We start from the raw sequence: 16,536 nt of genomic DNA, 5'->3' as shown, positions 1-16,536 counted from the left end.
TGCCCAGGTGCTCAAACCAGACTATTGACTTGTTCCTCTCCTTCTCTCCCAAATTGATCACCAAATTCTGTCATGTCCAGCTCTTAAATATCTTTCAAATATTCCCCCTTTTCTTTGCCTCTACGGCCACCACTCTTGTCCAAGCCACTAACATCACTTACCTGATCTATTTAGTATTCATTCATCAGCAAATAATTATTGAGTTTCCGATACTTGCCAAGTGCTGTTGTAGACACTGAAGGTAGAGCGGAGAATCAGATACAAGAGTTCTCTACTTTGTAAGTAACACCTAAATCTTTGAATCCATGCTTTGTTTTCCAACTCTTGAAACAGACGTTAGTATAGAGAAATCGTTCTCTATCATATAATAAACAGTGCAGGCAAAATACATGGCAAATGACATTTGTACCAGTGTAGAAAAGATAACGTGGTGGAATAAGCTCTGGGCAACTGGAGAGTGGGTGCCTTGACTACAAAACAGCCTTTACTTAGGTCTAACCATTGTTTCCAAGAAGAAATATGAGCCAAGAGAGAGTTCAGACCTTCTACTTTTTCAGTTCCAGTGTTTATGTGACATTGTCTTATGGGTTTTTATATATTTCCTTGCTTTTAAAATTTATTTCTTTTTCTTTTCTTTTTTTATGTATTTTTTGTAGAGACAGGGTTTCACCATGTTGGCCAGGCTGGTCTGGAACTCTTGAGCCCAAGCAATCTGCCTGCTTTGGCCTCCCAAAATGCTAATTATAGGCATGAGCCACTGCTCCTGGCCTACGATTTATTTTTTATTTTTTTGATACCTTACATCCCATATTACAAGCCATTTTTCTATGCCAAAACATGTATTTTGAGGCCGGGGGCGGTGGCTCACGCCTGTAATCCCAGCACTGTGGGAGGCCAAGGCGGGCGGATCACGAGGTCAGGAGATCGAGACCATCCTGGCTAACATTGTGAAACCCTGTCTCTACTAAAAATACAAAAAATTAGCCGGGCGCGGTGGCGGGCGCCTGTAGTCCCAGCTACTCGGGAGGCTGAGGCAGGAGAATGGCGTAAATCTGGGAGGCGGAGCTTGCACTGAGCCGAGATCGCGCCACTGCACTCCGGCCTGGGTGAAAGGGCGAGACTCCGTCTCAAAAAAAAAAAAAAAAAAATGTATTTTGAAAATCACTGTGCTTTTTGTTGGAGGTAAGATGTCTGAACCCTGGAAATATTCTTAATCTAGAATAGGTCTGATCCCAGACATATTGAATAAATTATGTTCTGCTATATTTATAGAAATACTTCCAAAGATTTTTCACATAAAGAATCTTAGTAAACTTAACAGAATGAAATTTCCTTTACTTGACAAAGACCATATAGCAAAAACCTTCATAAAATATTAATGGAAAAACTTCAGATGTATCTCTTTAAAGAACAGGAACAAGAAAAAGATAACCTCTACCACTGCTATTTGTTATAACTACTAGAGGATATTTATTCTTGATTTTTTTCCATGTTTGGGAGTAAACTCATGATTATTTTGCTATCCCCACCTCACCTTTCTAACATGATAGTAATCAGTCTCTTATACAAGATCTCGTTTTTTAAAATCATTTGGAAAAGACTATGCCTACCTCCTTCTTTTATTCTGGTAAAGTATATACAATATAAACATTTCCATTTTCAAGTCTACAGTTCAATGGCATCAAGTACATTCACGTTCTTGTACAACCATCACTACTATCCATCTCCAGAACTTTTTCATCATCCCATACTGAAAATCCATACCTATTAAACAGTAACTGCCCATTCTTCCCTTTCCCCAGCCCTTGGTAAACACTATTCTACTTTCTGTCTTTATGATTTGACTATTCTAGGCACTTCATATAGGTGGACTTATACAATATTTGTCCTTTTGTGCCTGGCTTATTTCACTTAGTGTATAATGCCTCCAATGTTTATCCATGTTGTACCATGTATCAGAACTTCATTCCTTTTTAAGACTGAATAATATTCCATTATATGTACATGCAACTTTTTTTATCCATTCATCTGTTCATAGATATTTGGGTTGCTTCCATCTTTTGGTTATTATCAATAATGCTACAATGACATTAGAGTACAAGTGTCTGCTTTCAATTTCTTTGGGTATATTACTAGGAGTAGAATGGCTGCAGAATATGTTCATTCTGTGTTTGGTTTCTTGAGGAACTGTTAAACTGTTCTTCATAGCATCTGCTCCATTTTGTTGTTGTTGTTGTTTCTTGAGACAGAGTCTCGCTCCGTCACCAGGCTGGAGTGCAGTGGCGCGAACTCGGTTCACTGCACCTTCTGCCTCCCAGGTTCAAGCAATTTTCCTGCCTCAGCCTCCCAAGTAGCTGGGACTACAGGCATGCGCTACCACGCTCAGCTAACATTTGTATTTTTAGTAGAGATGGAGTTTCACCGTGTTGGCCAGGATTGTCTAGATCTCCTGACCTCGTAATCCACCCACCTCGGCCTCCCAAAGTGCTGGGATTACAGGCATGAACCACCACGCCCAGCCGCATCTGCTCCATTTTACATTCTTACCAGCAATATACAAGGTTCCAATTTCTACATGCCTTTGCCAACATTTAATTTTTCTGGCTTTTTTTTTTCTCTTCAGAGACAGGAGAAACACAGACTTGCTTTGTCACCCAGGATGGAGTGCAGTGGTGCAATCATAGCTCACTGCAGCCTCAAACTCCTGGGCTCAAGTGGTCCTCCTGCCTCAACCTCCCAAGTATCTGGGATGACAGGCACACACCACTACACTTGGCTATTTTCTTATTTTTAGTAGAGATGGGGTCTTGCTATGCTGCCCAGGCTGATCTCAAACTCCTGGACTAAGCAATCATCCCACCTCAGCCTCCCAAAACACTAGGATTACAGACATAAGCCACCATGCCCAGCCTTACTGTGGTTTTTATTTGCATTTCCATAATAATGTTGAACATCTCTTTATGTGCTTACTGGCCATTTTTATATCTTCACTGGAGAAATGTCTACTCAAGTTCTTTGCTCACTTTGAATTGAGTTGTTTAGGTTTCTTTTGTTGTCGAGTTCTAGTTCTTTACATATTCTGGATTTTTTTTTTTTTTTTGAGATGGAGTCTCACCCTGTCGTGCCCAGGCTGGAGTGCAGTGGCGCGGTCTCGGCTCACTGCAACCTCTGCCTCCGGGGTTCAAGCGATTCTCCTGCCTCAGCCTCCCAAGTAGCTGAGATTACAAGCACCTGCCACCACGCTCAGCTAATTTTTTGTATTTTTAGTAGAGACGGGGTTTCACCATGTTGAACAGTCTGGTCTCAAACTCCTGACCTCAGGTGATCCGTCCACCTCGGCTTCCCAAAGTGCTGGGATTACAGGCGTGAGCCCAGCCATATTCTGGATATTAATCCCTTAACAGATACATGATTTGCAACTATTTTCTCCCATTCTGTGGATTGCCTTTTTATTCTGAGTGTCCTTCTATGTACAAAAGTCCCTTCTCTCTCTTTCTTGACAGTCTCGCTCTGTCGCTAGGCTGGAGTGCAGTGGCATGATCTTGGCTCACTGCAACCTCTGCCTCCTGGGTTCAAGCAATTCTCCTGCCTCAGCCTCTTGAGTAGCTGGGACTACAGATATGCACCACCACGCCCAGATAATTTTTGTATTTTTAGTGGAGACGTGGTTTCACCATGTTGGCCAGGATGCTCTCGATCTCTTGACCTCGTGATCTGCCTGCCTCGGCCTCCCAAAGTGCTGGGATTACAGGCATAAGCCACCACGCCCGGCCCAAAAGTATTTCATTTTTATGAAGCCCAATTTGTATATTTTTTCTTATGTTGCCTATGATTTTGGTGTCATACCCATGAAATCTACCAAATCCAATGTCATGAAGGTTTTCCTCTATGTTTTATTCTGTTTTATAGTTTTCACTACACTATTTAAGTATTTGACTCATTTTGAGTTAGTTTTTATATATGGTGTTAGGTAAGGGTCCAATTTCATTCTTCTCATGTGTATATCCCGTTTTCCCAGCACCAACTGTTGAAAAGATTGACCTTTCCCCTGTAAATGGTGTTGTACTTTATGTTTTTAAGATGACAGCTAAACCAAAATAATTGAAAACATGAAAACACTGTGCTAGCTAAACAAAATATGTGGAGGCAGGATTTTGGCCCAAAGGCCACCAATTTACAAATGCGTTTTAACTTCATTTCACATTAAATTTTCCAAATGAGCTAGGAGGAGACAGAAACTTACCGTGGTTTATCATGTTCCAAGCATAGTGCCAGGTACTGGTGATAAACTGGTCAAAAAGATTAAGAGTTTAAAGTCCTAGCGTCAAGGAGTTTGAAGCTGAGTAAGACTTGTGAAAAAATAACACACTTTAGTACTTTGTCAGCAAGTGTTTATAAATACAGGGCCCAAACAGAGAGTAGGTTGAGAAGAGGATTAGAAACAGTTTTTGTTTTTGTTTTTATTGAGACAGAGTCTTGCTCCGTCGCCCAGGCTGGACAGTGGCGCGATCTCGGCTCACCGCAACCTCCGCCTCCCGGTTTCAAGCGATTCTCCTGCCTCAGCCTCCCCAGTAACAGGGATTACAGGCGCGCGCCACCACACCTGGCTAATTTTTGTATTTTTAGTAGAGAGGGGGTTTCACTATGTTGGCCAGGCTGGTCTTAAACTCCGGACCTTAAGTGATCCGCCCGCCTCGGCCGCCCAAAGCACTGGGATTACAGGCGTAAGCCAACTGGCCCGGCCCAGAAACAGTTTTTAGGATATATGGAGGAAAACACAACACAATACAACACAGCTACAAGTCCGTGACAACTGAGAGCGCAGTCTGCAAGTACCCAGTAGCCTACTAACAGCCGTCTCCTCTAAGGCGCTTCTTTCGGCCAGGAAAGCGTTCTTTGCGTGCTGTGACGTAAAAAAGCAGCGCCGGAAGGGAGAGGGCGGAACTTCCGGCTGAGCCCCAGCGACCCCTTTGGTCGGGTGTGTGGATTGTTGGGTAGTCTGCGTTGCTAGCTTCGGCGCGGATCCCTGGGCGTCCGTACGTCGGAGTCCTTCGTCCTTCAGGGTCCCTCGTCCTTCAGGGTCCCTGTTCTTTGCGCCAGCGAGAACCGCTATCTCTGCACTCCTGGTAAGCGAGTTTCTTCTTTCTCCTAATGTGTGTGTTGGGGGTGGGAGGACGCTGGAGACGTTCCAAGATGCACTTAGTGGAGCACGTGCGCTCGGAAGGCCCACAGGTAAGAGGAAGCCCAGTGATTTAATAAACTGTAGCTAGTACAGTACCTGAAACAAAATCAGTGGTTCCTGAAATGATGTCCTTGATTGCTTTTTACAATTGGGGTTTTCATTTCTGTGGTATTCTAAGTCCTTGCCAGTTACAAGAATAAAACTTTTAAAACTCTTTATGAAATCAATGTTTATTAGATTGGGGCCTGGGGACCCCAGTTAAATATTTCCGGGATTCTAAAGTAAATTGTTTTCTCCTTAAACGGAGGCTGAGCCGGGCGCGGTGGCTCACGCGTGTAATCCCAGCACAATGGGAGGCCGAGGCGGGCGGATCACGAGGTCAGGAGATTCGACACCATCCTGGCTAACACAGTGAAACCCCGTCTCTACTAAAAAAATTAGCCGGGCGTGGTGGCGGGTGCCTGTAGTCCCAACTACTCGGGAGGCTGAGGCAGGAGAATGGTGTGAACCCTGGGAGGCGGAGCTTGCCCTGAGATCGCGCCACTGCACTTCAGCCTGGAGTGACAGAGCGAGACTCCGTCTCAAAAAAAATAATAAAGGGAGGCTGAGCTTTTTTTTCTTTTTTTTTTTAATGAAGGAAGCATCGATCTAGGGTATTAGAAAAATATTTGCGTGATTACTGTGAGCCAAATACTGTCCAGCATTGGATTCAATGTTAACATTATAGACAAAGTCTTTGTCCTCATGGACACTAGTTAGTCCCTACCATCTAGGGATGCAAATAGATAACCAGCCAATTACAGTACAGTGTTAGAAGTACTGTCATAGGCACAAGAGTGCTGTGAAAACTAATGGTGGAATACTTAAAGTGTGAGGTGAAGAATGGCTAGAGATGCTGCTGACCTGGCCACAATAAGCTTAGAAATATATGTTGGGAACAATACCAATGGATAGCAATATCCCTTGAAACAGAACACTGAAGGAGGATCAGATTGTGAAGCAAAGGTAGAGGGGTTATTTCGATTTGTTGCATTTGAGGTGTTTTTTGTTTGTTTTTGTTGTTTTGAGATAGTCTTACTCTGTCGCCCAGGCTGGAGTGCAGTGGTGCAATCTCGGCTCACTGCAACTTCCGCCCCCCGTATTCAAGCGATTCTTCTACTTCAGCCTCACAAGTACCTGGGATTACAGGCGTGCGCCACCACACCTGGCTAATTTTTGTATTATTAGTAGAGATGGGGTTTCACCATTTTGATCAGGCTGGTCTCAAACTCCTGGCCTCAAGCAATCCTCCTTCCTCGGCCTTCCAAAGTGCTGGGATTACAGGAGTGAGCCACCGCACCCGGCCTGCATTTGAGGTGTCTTTCTGATGCATGGTCATTGAAGCCACAGAAGTAGGTCACATCTCAGAAGGGAAATACATAGATTGAAAAAAAAGAAGAGGATAGAATGCAGAGTTACATCCACCTTTAAGGGAAGGGCATCTGGACATCAGTGCACAGGTCAGAGAGCAGGAAACCTAGGAGCCTGTGCAGGGTCATTCAGTGAAGCCAAGGGAAGAAAGAATTTTTCAAGTGTTTTATTTGCATTTTGTAAAAATTTGAATTCCCTTTATTTCTTTTCCTTCAAATTTGAGACTAGTTTTACATCTTTAAGCATCTTCAATAACTCATAGACATCCAGGCCTTTAGGATAAAATTGTGGAGCTTTATATACATTTGTCTCAATCTTGGACATTTTCTTTGTTAATAACATTATTTGCTGCAAAATAAAGCCTGAACTGGGGAAGAATTTGTTGCTATTTTTTGATCAGTAGATCTTGGTATATTTCTGTAACGAGGGCATTGGTACAGCAGTTTCTAAGTGCTTTTTACCTGTTGCCATTCTTAGTACCTTTCATGTCCTTTGTCTTTATTTGTTGCTTTTGTGAAGGATCTTGTGTTTGGTTCTGTATCTGGGCTTAGTGTAGGATGGAGGAGTATGCAGCATCATGATGTCAGCTGCCTCGGTAGTACATAACTTTGTTGCCCAGTAACATTGATTCTCTGGGTCCCTAGATAAAAATCTAAAAAGGATCTTCAAGTTATCCTTTTAGCTAAAGCAATAGTGAAATTCATGTATAAGATAAGAACGCAACTTTTTTTTTTTTTTTGAGACAGAATCTCACTCTGTCACCCAGGCTGGAGTGCAGTGGCACAATCTCGGCTCACTGCAATCTCCACCTCCCGGGTTCAAGCAATTCTCCTGCCTCAGCCTCCCAAGAAGCTGGGATTACAGGTGCTTGCCACCATACCTGGCTAATTTTTGTATTTTTCGTAGAGATGAGGTTTCTCACCATGTTGGCCAGGCTAGTCTTGAACTCCTGACCTCAGGTCGGGAGTTCGGCCTCCCACCTCGGCCTCCCAAAGTGCTGGGATTACAGGCATGAGCCACTTCGCCCAGCCAAGAACCCAACTAAGTTTTAAACTTTTTGCTCAATGAGTGATCACAAGCTCTAGACCACAGGAGTCTAGAAAAAAAATTGGTACAAAGATTTTACTTTGTGTTTCAAAAATTGATTTTATTTTGGTATTTCAGATTTATACTTGCACAATTACTTGAGAAGTTATAAAAATCTTTGTTTATTTTTTAATTGCATTTTTCTTCTTTTACAGGGGTTTTGTTACATGGCTGCTTTCCTCAAAATGAGTGTTAGTGTCAATTTCTTCAGACCTTTCACCAGGTTTTTGGTGCCATTTACCCTTCATAGGAAGAGAAATAACTTACACTCAACAATTTTGCAGAGATACCTGTCTTCCAAAATACCAGCTGTTACTTATCCTAATAATGAGAGTACATCCCCTTCTGAAGAGCTAGAATTGGATAAGTGGAAAACTACCATGAAATCTAGTGTGCAAGAAGAATGTGTTTCAACAATCTCAAGCAGTAAGGAGGAAGATCCTCTAGCTGCCACCAGAGAGTTCATTGAGATGTGGAGATTGCTTGGCAAAGAAGTACCAGAACACATCACTGAAGAAGAGCTCAAAACCATTATGGAATGTGTTTCTAACACAGCAAAAAAAAAATATTTAAAATATTTATATATGAAGGAAAAACTGAAAAAAGCTAAGCAAATAAAAAAGGAAAGGAAAGCAGCAGCAAGGGAAGAAGCAAAAAATGTCAAGCTGCTAGAAACCACTGAGGAAGATAAACAGAAAAACTTTCTGTTTTTACGACTTTGGGATAGGAATATAAACATAGCAATGGGCTGGAAGGGTGCCCAGGCCATGCAGTTTGGACAACCTTTGGTTTTTGACATGGCTTACGAAAATTATATGAAACAAAACGAATTGCAGAATACTGTTTCCCAGCTTTTAGAAAGTGAAGGATGGAACAGAAGAGATGTTGATCCTTTCCATATTTATTTCTGCAATCTAAAAATAGATAGTGTTTTTCACAGAGAGTTAGTTAAACGGTATCAAGGCAAATGGGACAAATTGCTTTTAACAGCAACAGAAAAGTCTCATGTAGATTTATTTCCAAAGGACAGTATTATCTATTTAACTGCAGATTCTCCCAATGTTATGACTACTTTCAGGCATGACAAAATTTATATAATTGGGTCTTTTGTTGATAAGAATATGCAGCCAGGCACATCCCTAGCCAAGGCAAAACGGCTGAAGCTAGCAACTGAATGCCTTCCATTAGATAAATATTTACAATGGGAAGTTGGTAACAAAAATCTCACCTTAGATCAAATGATGCGTATTTTGTTATGTCTGAAAAACAATGGTAATTGGGAGGAGGCTCTGCAATTCGTTCCCAAGAGAAAACATACCGGTTTTCTGGAGATTTCTCAGCATTCTCAAGAGTTGATCAACAGACTGAAGAAGGCAAAGACTTCTAACTTATTTTCAAAAGGTTCTCTGAATGTGCACAGAACACGTGGCTCAAATGAGAACATTTGATGTCTTAAAAAGTAAATGGGTTGGAAATACAGTTCTGTTAACGTATTTCTTCCCAAACAATTCATTTTTCTCTTCTAAAGGTAGTCTTTCCCAACTGACTGCAGGGTTGTGTCTTTTCCCAAGTAAAAGAACTTTGGGATTATACTTTGTTTACTGTAAAAAGATAAAAAGAGTTGTCCAAGATTGTCGAACAGAATAATCTTTAAATTATCCCAGTTAAATAGTTGTACCATTGATTGACTTTTTTATGGAGGTTCCTAGAGGGTGATGCCCTGGGGTGGGCTTGGAAGCTCTGCACCGCTTCCCCCATACCTTTCCCTGTGCATCTCTTCGTCTGTATGTTTTGTAATATCTTTTATAGTAAACTGGTAAATGTGTTTCCTTCAATTCTATGAGCCACTCAAGCAAATTAAGAGAAGGAGTTGGTACCCCAACTTGAAGCCAGTCAGTCAGAAGTTCTGTAGGCCCAGATTTGCAGCTTGTGCCTGGTGGGAGGAGGGAGCAGTTTTGGGGACCGGGCCCTCAACCTGTGGGCTCTGACACTATCTCCAGGTAGATAGCGTCTGAATTGAATTACAGAACACCTAGCTGGTGTCTGCTGCATAATTGATTGCTTGCGTGTTGATGAGAAATTCCCCCACATTTGGTCACAGAGGTCTTCTGTCTGTGTTGCTTGTTGAGTGAGAAAATAGGAAAAAGGACTTTGTGGGGGTTTTTCCATACAACTGTGAAAAACGGGTTCACAGGGATAAAACTGATTTCTTGTCCTCTTACGGAAAAAGGAATTTATGTCTGGTGCATTGGCTCCTATAATCCCAGCACTTTGGGAGGCCAAGGCAGGCTGATCACTTGAGCCCAGGAGTTTGATACCAACATGGGCTGCATGGTGAAACCTCATCTCTAAAAAAAATACAAAAATTAGCCTAGGTGTGGTGGTGTGTGCATGTAGTCCCTGCTAATTGGGAGGCTAAGGTGGGAGGATCACTGGAGCCTGGGACGTGGAGGTTGCAAGTGAGCCAACATTGTGCTGCTGTGCTATAGCCTGGGCAACAGAGTGAGACCCTGTCTGAGAAATTAAAAATAAAATTTTTGAAAACATAGGAAATAGGAATGCTATAGGCAACTATTCCTAATTTCTGAATTGGAAATTGGCATAAACGTCCAATGCATTTCTTTTGTTTCTCTTACTTTTTTTGTGATGGAGTCTCCCCTTGTAACCCAGGCTGGAGTGCAGTGGTGTGATCATGGCTCACTGCAGCCACAATCTCCTGGGCTCAAGCAAGCCTCCTGCCTCAGTTTCCCAAGTAGCTGGAATTTTAGAACCCTGAATGATGCCCTGTTGCAGGGTTGCATTTGCTAGAAGGAAGAGACGCCATTTCTTCATACAAAGACTGTCCGCCTTTAGGCCATGTGCTTAAAAGATTGCATCCACTAAGGAGGTATTCCTTTCCTAATTTGCCCAAAGACAGACAAGGTGACATCACAGACTTGAAGTGAGAGTAAGCTATGAAGATATGAGGGAAGGGAATTCCAAGCAAAAGGAACAAGTGTCAAAGCCCTTGAGAGAGAGGGTTCAAGGCCCAATAAGGAGGCTGGTGCGCCTGAAGCAAAATGAGTAAAAAGACCTGAGGATCAGGTCAGAGGAGTGGCTAGGTCTGTCAAGTAAGGCATCTTAAGCCACCATGAGAACTTTGGTTTTTACCAGAAGATCAGATGGTATTGAGCTAAAAAGTGACATCCGACTGATGTTTTAATAGGAAAACTGGAATATTAGCTCTGTGAAGGCAGGATTTTTTTTTTCTGTCTTATTCACTGCTATATCCCTAGAGCCCAGTATAGTGCCTGCTGCTTAAACATTTGAAGAATAAATGAATCTGACTCATTTTCCACCCCCCACCCCCATGGTTTTGTATATTTATTCTTTGTGAAAACACATAACAAACTTTTTCCTCCAGCCCAGATACAGATCTCAGATGGGTGATTTTTTTTTTCCTCCCCTCCTTGGATGATTTTTCTTCCTCTGTCTCTGATTCTTGTTGTCTTTTCTTGCCCACTTGCTACCACTGCCCCATTTGGGGCTCTTCTTGTCTTCATCTCCTCCCACCTGCCCCCCCACCCCCAAATTGGATTCAGTTTAAAATATGACTTTGGCTATGTCAAGAATAGATTATGAGAGAGACCAGTTAGGAGGCTATTGCAGTAACAAAAGTGAGAGGGAATAGTAGGTTGTAGGAGGATGGTAATAGAGTAGGTAGTGAGACGCAATCAGATCTGAATGTGTTTAGTCTGAAGGGGTAAAGCTGGAAGTAATGGATTAGATGGGAGAAATAAGAGATAAAACTTAGGGAAGACTTCAAGATTGTTGACTAGAAAAACTGGAAGGACTTGTTACTATTTACCGAAATGCAGAAGCTTTGAGGGGGCAGGTAATCCAAAGTTAACTTTGGGACATTTTACCGTTGCCTATTAGATGTCCAAGTGGAGATGTCAAGTGGTCAGTTGGATATATCAGCCTGGAGTTCAGAGACAAGGTCTGGCTGGAGATGTTAATAATATAATTAGTTAAATGCTCCAGACTAGTTGAGGCCATCTAGGGAGTCTGTGTGGATAAAGATGTCTGATGTCTAAGCCCTGAGGTACTCCAACATTTAGAGGTGTGAGAGATGAGAAGGAACCAGCAAGTAAGACTGAGGTAGAGCAACCAGTAAGAAAAGAAAGAAAATGTCCTGGAGGCAAAAATGAAAAAAAGTGTTTCATGCTGCAGATCAGGTAAGATGAAGTCTGAGAGCTGACTACTGAATGTAGGAATGAGAACATTGCTGATTATCTTGACAACAACAATTTGAATGGAGGATTGAAAGAAAGCCAATTGGAGTGGGTTTAAAAGAGAATGGACAAGGCCGGGTGTGGTGGCTCAGGCCTGTAATCCCAGCACTTTGGGAGGCTGAGGTGGGCAGATCACCTGAGGTCGGGAGTTCGAGACCACCCTGACGAACATGGAGAAACACCATCTCTACTAAAAATACAAAAAAAATTAGCTGGGCATGGTGTATGCCTGTAATCCCAGCTACTTGGGAGGCTGAGGCAGGAGAATCGCTTGAACACGGGAGGTGGAGGTTGCGGTGAGCTGAGATCACGCCACTGCACTCCAGCCTAGGCAATAAGAGCAAAACTCCCTCTCAAAAAAAAAAAAAAAAAAAAGGGAAATGGACAGGCGGAGCACGGTGGCTCAAAGGTCAGGAGTTTTGAGACCAGCCTGGCCAACATGGTGAAACCCCAGCTCTACTAAAAATACAAAAATTAAAATTAGCCAGGTGTGGTGGCACAGGCCTGTAATCCCAGCTACTCAGGAGACTGAGACAGAAGAACTGCTTGAAGCCAGGAGGTGGGGGTTGCAGTGAGCCGAGACTGTGCCACTACACTCCAGCCTGAGTGACAGAGTAAGACTCCGTCTCAAAAAAAAAAAGGACAGGACTAGGCGTGATGGTGGCTCATACCTGTAATCCCAGTACTTTGGGAGGCCAAGGCAGGTGGATCCCTTGAGTCCAGGAGATTGAGACCAGCCTGGGCAACACTGTGAAACCCTGTCTCTACAAAAACTTAGCCAGGCATGGTGGTGTGCACCTTTAGTCCCAGCTACTTGGCGGGCTGGGCCAGGAGGATCGTTTGAGCGTGTGATGTGGAGGTTGCAGTGAGCCAAGATCATGTCATTGCATTCCAGGTTGGGTAACAGAGCAAGACCTTGTCTCAAAAGATGAAAAGAATGGACAGAGATATAGGAGACAGAGTATGAACAATCTTTTCAAAGAGTTTCTATATGAAGGAAAATAGGAATGAGGAGCTACAGGAAGATATGAGATCAAGAGAAGAGTCTTTTATTAGGAGACAAAAGCGTGTATGTGTGATGTTGGGAATGTTTCAATAGTAGAAAGAAAAATCGGATGGAACAATAGTGATGTGTGTAAACAAGGACAGGCTCCACTTCATAAGTAACAGAACACACAGTATATAGGTATAAATGCAGGTGCCACACCTCAGATATGGTTGAGAATATATAGAAGGTCTGTTTGATTGCTATTATTTTCTCATTGAAAATAAAAAGCAAAGTCATCCCCTGAGTGGGAGGAGGTAATGGACATTTTTGGAGAGCCAACAAAATATGAAATAGTATAGTAAAGTGAATGAATTAGGGCAGTGGTTCTCAAAGTGTGGTCCCCCAACCAGCAACATCAGCACTACTTGGGAACTAGTTAGAAATGCAAATTTTAGGGCCCCAGCCACTGAGTCAACTCAATCAGAAACTGGCAGTGGGGCCCAGCAATCTGTTTTAACATGCCCTTCAGGTGATTCTGATGTACACTGAAATTGAGAATAGTCTAACGACATGTAATAGAATTATAAGGCTACATTAAGAACCTACTTAATGGCTCACGCCTGTAATCCCAGAATTTTGGGAGGCTAAGGCAGGAGGATCACTTCAGCCCAGGAGTTCAAGGCTGCAGTGAGCTATGAGCCACTGTACTCTAACCTAGGCAACAGAACGAGATCCTGTCTCAGAAAAAACAAAAGAACCTACTTAAGGTTAGTGAAATCAAGATTAGCCACTTTTCTTCTCCACTCTAATTTTTTTTTTTTTTTTGGTAGCTCTTGGCCTGAATTTCAAGTTCACCTCTACTTCTTATCTTTTCTGTGCCCAAATTCCCTCTTCCATAAAAATGGGAGTAATAGTAGCACTTAATTCATAGGGTTGTAATGACTTAATGTACTTAATTTCATGTAGAATACCTGCAACAATGCTTGGTGTATAGTAAGCTTGAATAAATGTTAGATATTATAGTTGTCACCTCACAAATTACACATCTAAATTAAAATCATAATTGCTCATATTACCTTCCATTTCCAGCTTTTTAAACCACTTAAATAGCTCACTAGAGGTTATAATCCATAGCTACTATGAAGCAAGCTCTCACCATGGCCAGGCAGCATATTATAGATTTAACCTTTATTATCTCACTTAATGCCCTCAGTAACCCTATACGTATTATTCTATTTGTATAACATATTCCATAACATTGTTATCCAGTCCAAACTCATAGAATTAGCAAAACGCAGAATTAAAGTCCAGTTTTTGTGTGGTGCAAAACTAATGCTCTTTGCCTTGGACTACATTGCCTATTCATTGTCAGAAAACAGTACCCCAAAATTTGGTGCTTTGACATGCTGAACCAGAGAAGCAGCCGCAAGGTTTCTCTGATCTCCCCACCCCACCTCCTGCCTCTCAATTCTCTGCCTCCCCCAAAACACGGGATAAGACTGTTCTTTGAAGTTTCTTATCTACCTAGAAACCAGACCCATCAAAGAACACAATTGTTTTCTATCTGCTTCCTCCCTGAAATTTCATTAACCAGAAGAAATTAAAACATATCACAAGGCCGGGCGCGGTGGCTCACGCTTGTAATCCCAGCACTTTGGGAGGCCGAGGCGGGCGGATCACGAGGTCAGGAGATCGAGACCACGGTGAAACCCCGTCTCTACTAAAAATACAAAAAATTAGCCGGGCGTGGTGGCGGGCGCCTGTAGTCCCAGCTACTTGGAGAGGCTGAGGCAGGAGAATGGCGTGAACCCGGGAGGTGGAGCTTGCAGTGAGCCGAGATTGCGCCACTGCACTCCAGCCTGGGCGACAGAGCAAGACTCCGTCTCAAAAAAAAAAAAACAAAAAAAAAACATATCACAAAGCCAGATACAATGGTGCACACATGTAGTCCCAGCTACTTGTGAGTCTCAGATGGGAGGATTCTTGAGGCCAGGAGTTTGAGGCTGTAGTGTGCTATCATCATGCCTGTGAATAGCCACCACACTCCAGCCTGGGCAACACAGTGAGACCTGGTCTCATAAAAAAACGAAACAAAATTCACTATCATAGAGGAAGAGACTGAAAATTAACCACCACACTTAGAGCCCAAACTTTGCCTCAAACTACTGTTTTTTGTTTTTGAGACAGGGTCTCACTCTATCACCCAGGTTGGAGTGCAGTGGCGAGCTCTTGGCTCACTGCAACCTTGCCTCCGGGGCTCAAGTGATCCTTCTATCTCAGCCTCCCTAGTAGCTGGGATTATGGGAGTGAGTCACCACGACTGGCCTTCAAATTATTGTTGGTTCTCCAGTTTCACTTGGTTTACAAAGAGAATAATTTACAAGTGAATTTCTGCATTAATCTCTCCTAAAATCATTTACTACTCCTCTAAAATTGCCTGTAGCCCCCCCACCTCTCTCTCCCCTATGAAAAGTATTAAACTTCAACCATCTGACCCTTTTTTGAGTTTTCTTATTTTGTTGTATTGTTCCCATGCTTATGCATATTAATCTGTTAGGCTTTTCTCTTGTTAACCTGTCTTTTGTTACAAGCATGTTGTCATGACTCTTTTGATGGGGAGGAAAGTGATCACCCCCTTTCCACCCCTTCATACTACACTACCTTTTCATTTCCTAACCCGTTTGTAGGAGGTTACTGAAGCTTGCATTAATTTCTTCAATAGATATTTATCCAGACTAGTATAATCCAGGTGCTGGGGACACAGTGGTGAACAAGACAGGCACACCTCATGAAACTCACAACACTGAAAGGTGAATGGATTACTATCTTCATCCTTTTTTTGTTTCGTTTTTTTCCTTTCATACCTAGTCCTGCAGATGCATCCTTAACTTCTGCAGTGTGGTATATGGGAACTGGATCTGCTCCTAAATAGGTATGGGACTTCTCTGAGCTTTATCTTCTTCACTTAAAAATTACAAGCATCGGCCGGGCGCGGTGGCTCACGCCTGTAATCCCAGCACTTAGGGAGGCTAAGGTGGGCGGATCACAAAGTCAGGAGTTCGAGACCACCCTGGCCAACATAGTGAAACCCCGTCTCTACTAAAAATACAAACATTAGCCGGGTGTGGTGGCACGCGCCTGTTGTCCCAGCTACTAGAGAGGCTGAGGCAGAGGAATCGCTTGAACCCAGGAGGCGGAGGTTGCAGTGAGCCAAGACCATGCCATTGCACTCCAGCCTGGGTGACAGAGTGAGAGACTCCATCCCCTGCCCCCGCAAAAAAATTACAAGCATCTGTAAATACATAATCTCAAATAAAAATCTTCGTGTATATCTCCATTTTTAAAATGATAGAAACGAGAGTCTCAATGATTACCTTGAAAAGATCACAAGGAAAATGAAACAAACATGAATTAAGTACCTGTGAGATAGTTTGCTGGTTACTTTTACATATATGATAAATGATGGATCAGGACTTCAACCTAGATCACAAAATCACCACCACACTGCCCTGCTTCTGTCATGGGAAACACACTTTGATACTTTCTTCATTCTTTCTCCACTCCCTGGACTTGAAGCCCGAGGAGTAATCCATTTG

The 16,536-nt window shown here is 42.7% G+C and overlaps 1 protein-coding gene across 1 annotated transcript; it reads left to right on the top strand.

The window, feature by feature from the left end:
* Positions 1-4,940: 4,940 nt before the first annotated feature.
* On the top strand, positions 4,941-9,513 carry TRMT10C (tRNA methyltransferase 10C, mitochondrial RNase P subunit). Its single transcript, XM_003261884.3, has 2 exons — positions 4,941-5,126; positions 7,834-9,513. Exon 2 carries the CDS (start codon positions 7,846-7,848, stop codon positions 9,124-9,126), a length of 1,281 nt encoding a protein of 426 aa, XP_003261932.3. The 5' UTR covers positions 4,941-5,126; positions 7,834-7,845; the 3' UTR covers positions 9,127-9,513.
* Positions 9,514-16,536: the final 7,023 nt, after the last annotated feature.

This window comes from Nomascus leucogenys, chromosome 21 (assembly GCF_006542625.1).
Source record: "Nomascus leucogenys isolate Asia chromosome 21, Asia_NLE_v1, whole genome shotgun sequence".
Taxonomy (NCBI): domain Eukaryota; kingdom Metazoa; phylum Chordata; class Mammalia; order Primates; family Hylobatidae; genus Nomascus; species Nomascus leucogenys.
This window is presented reverse-complemented; position numbering and strand designations above follow the sequence as displayed.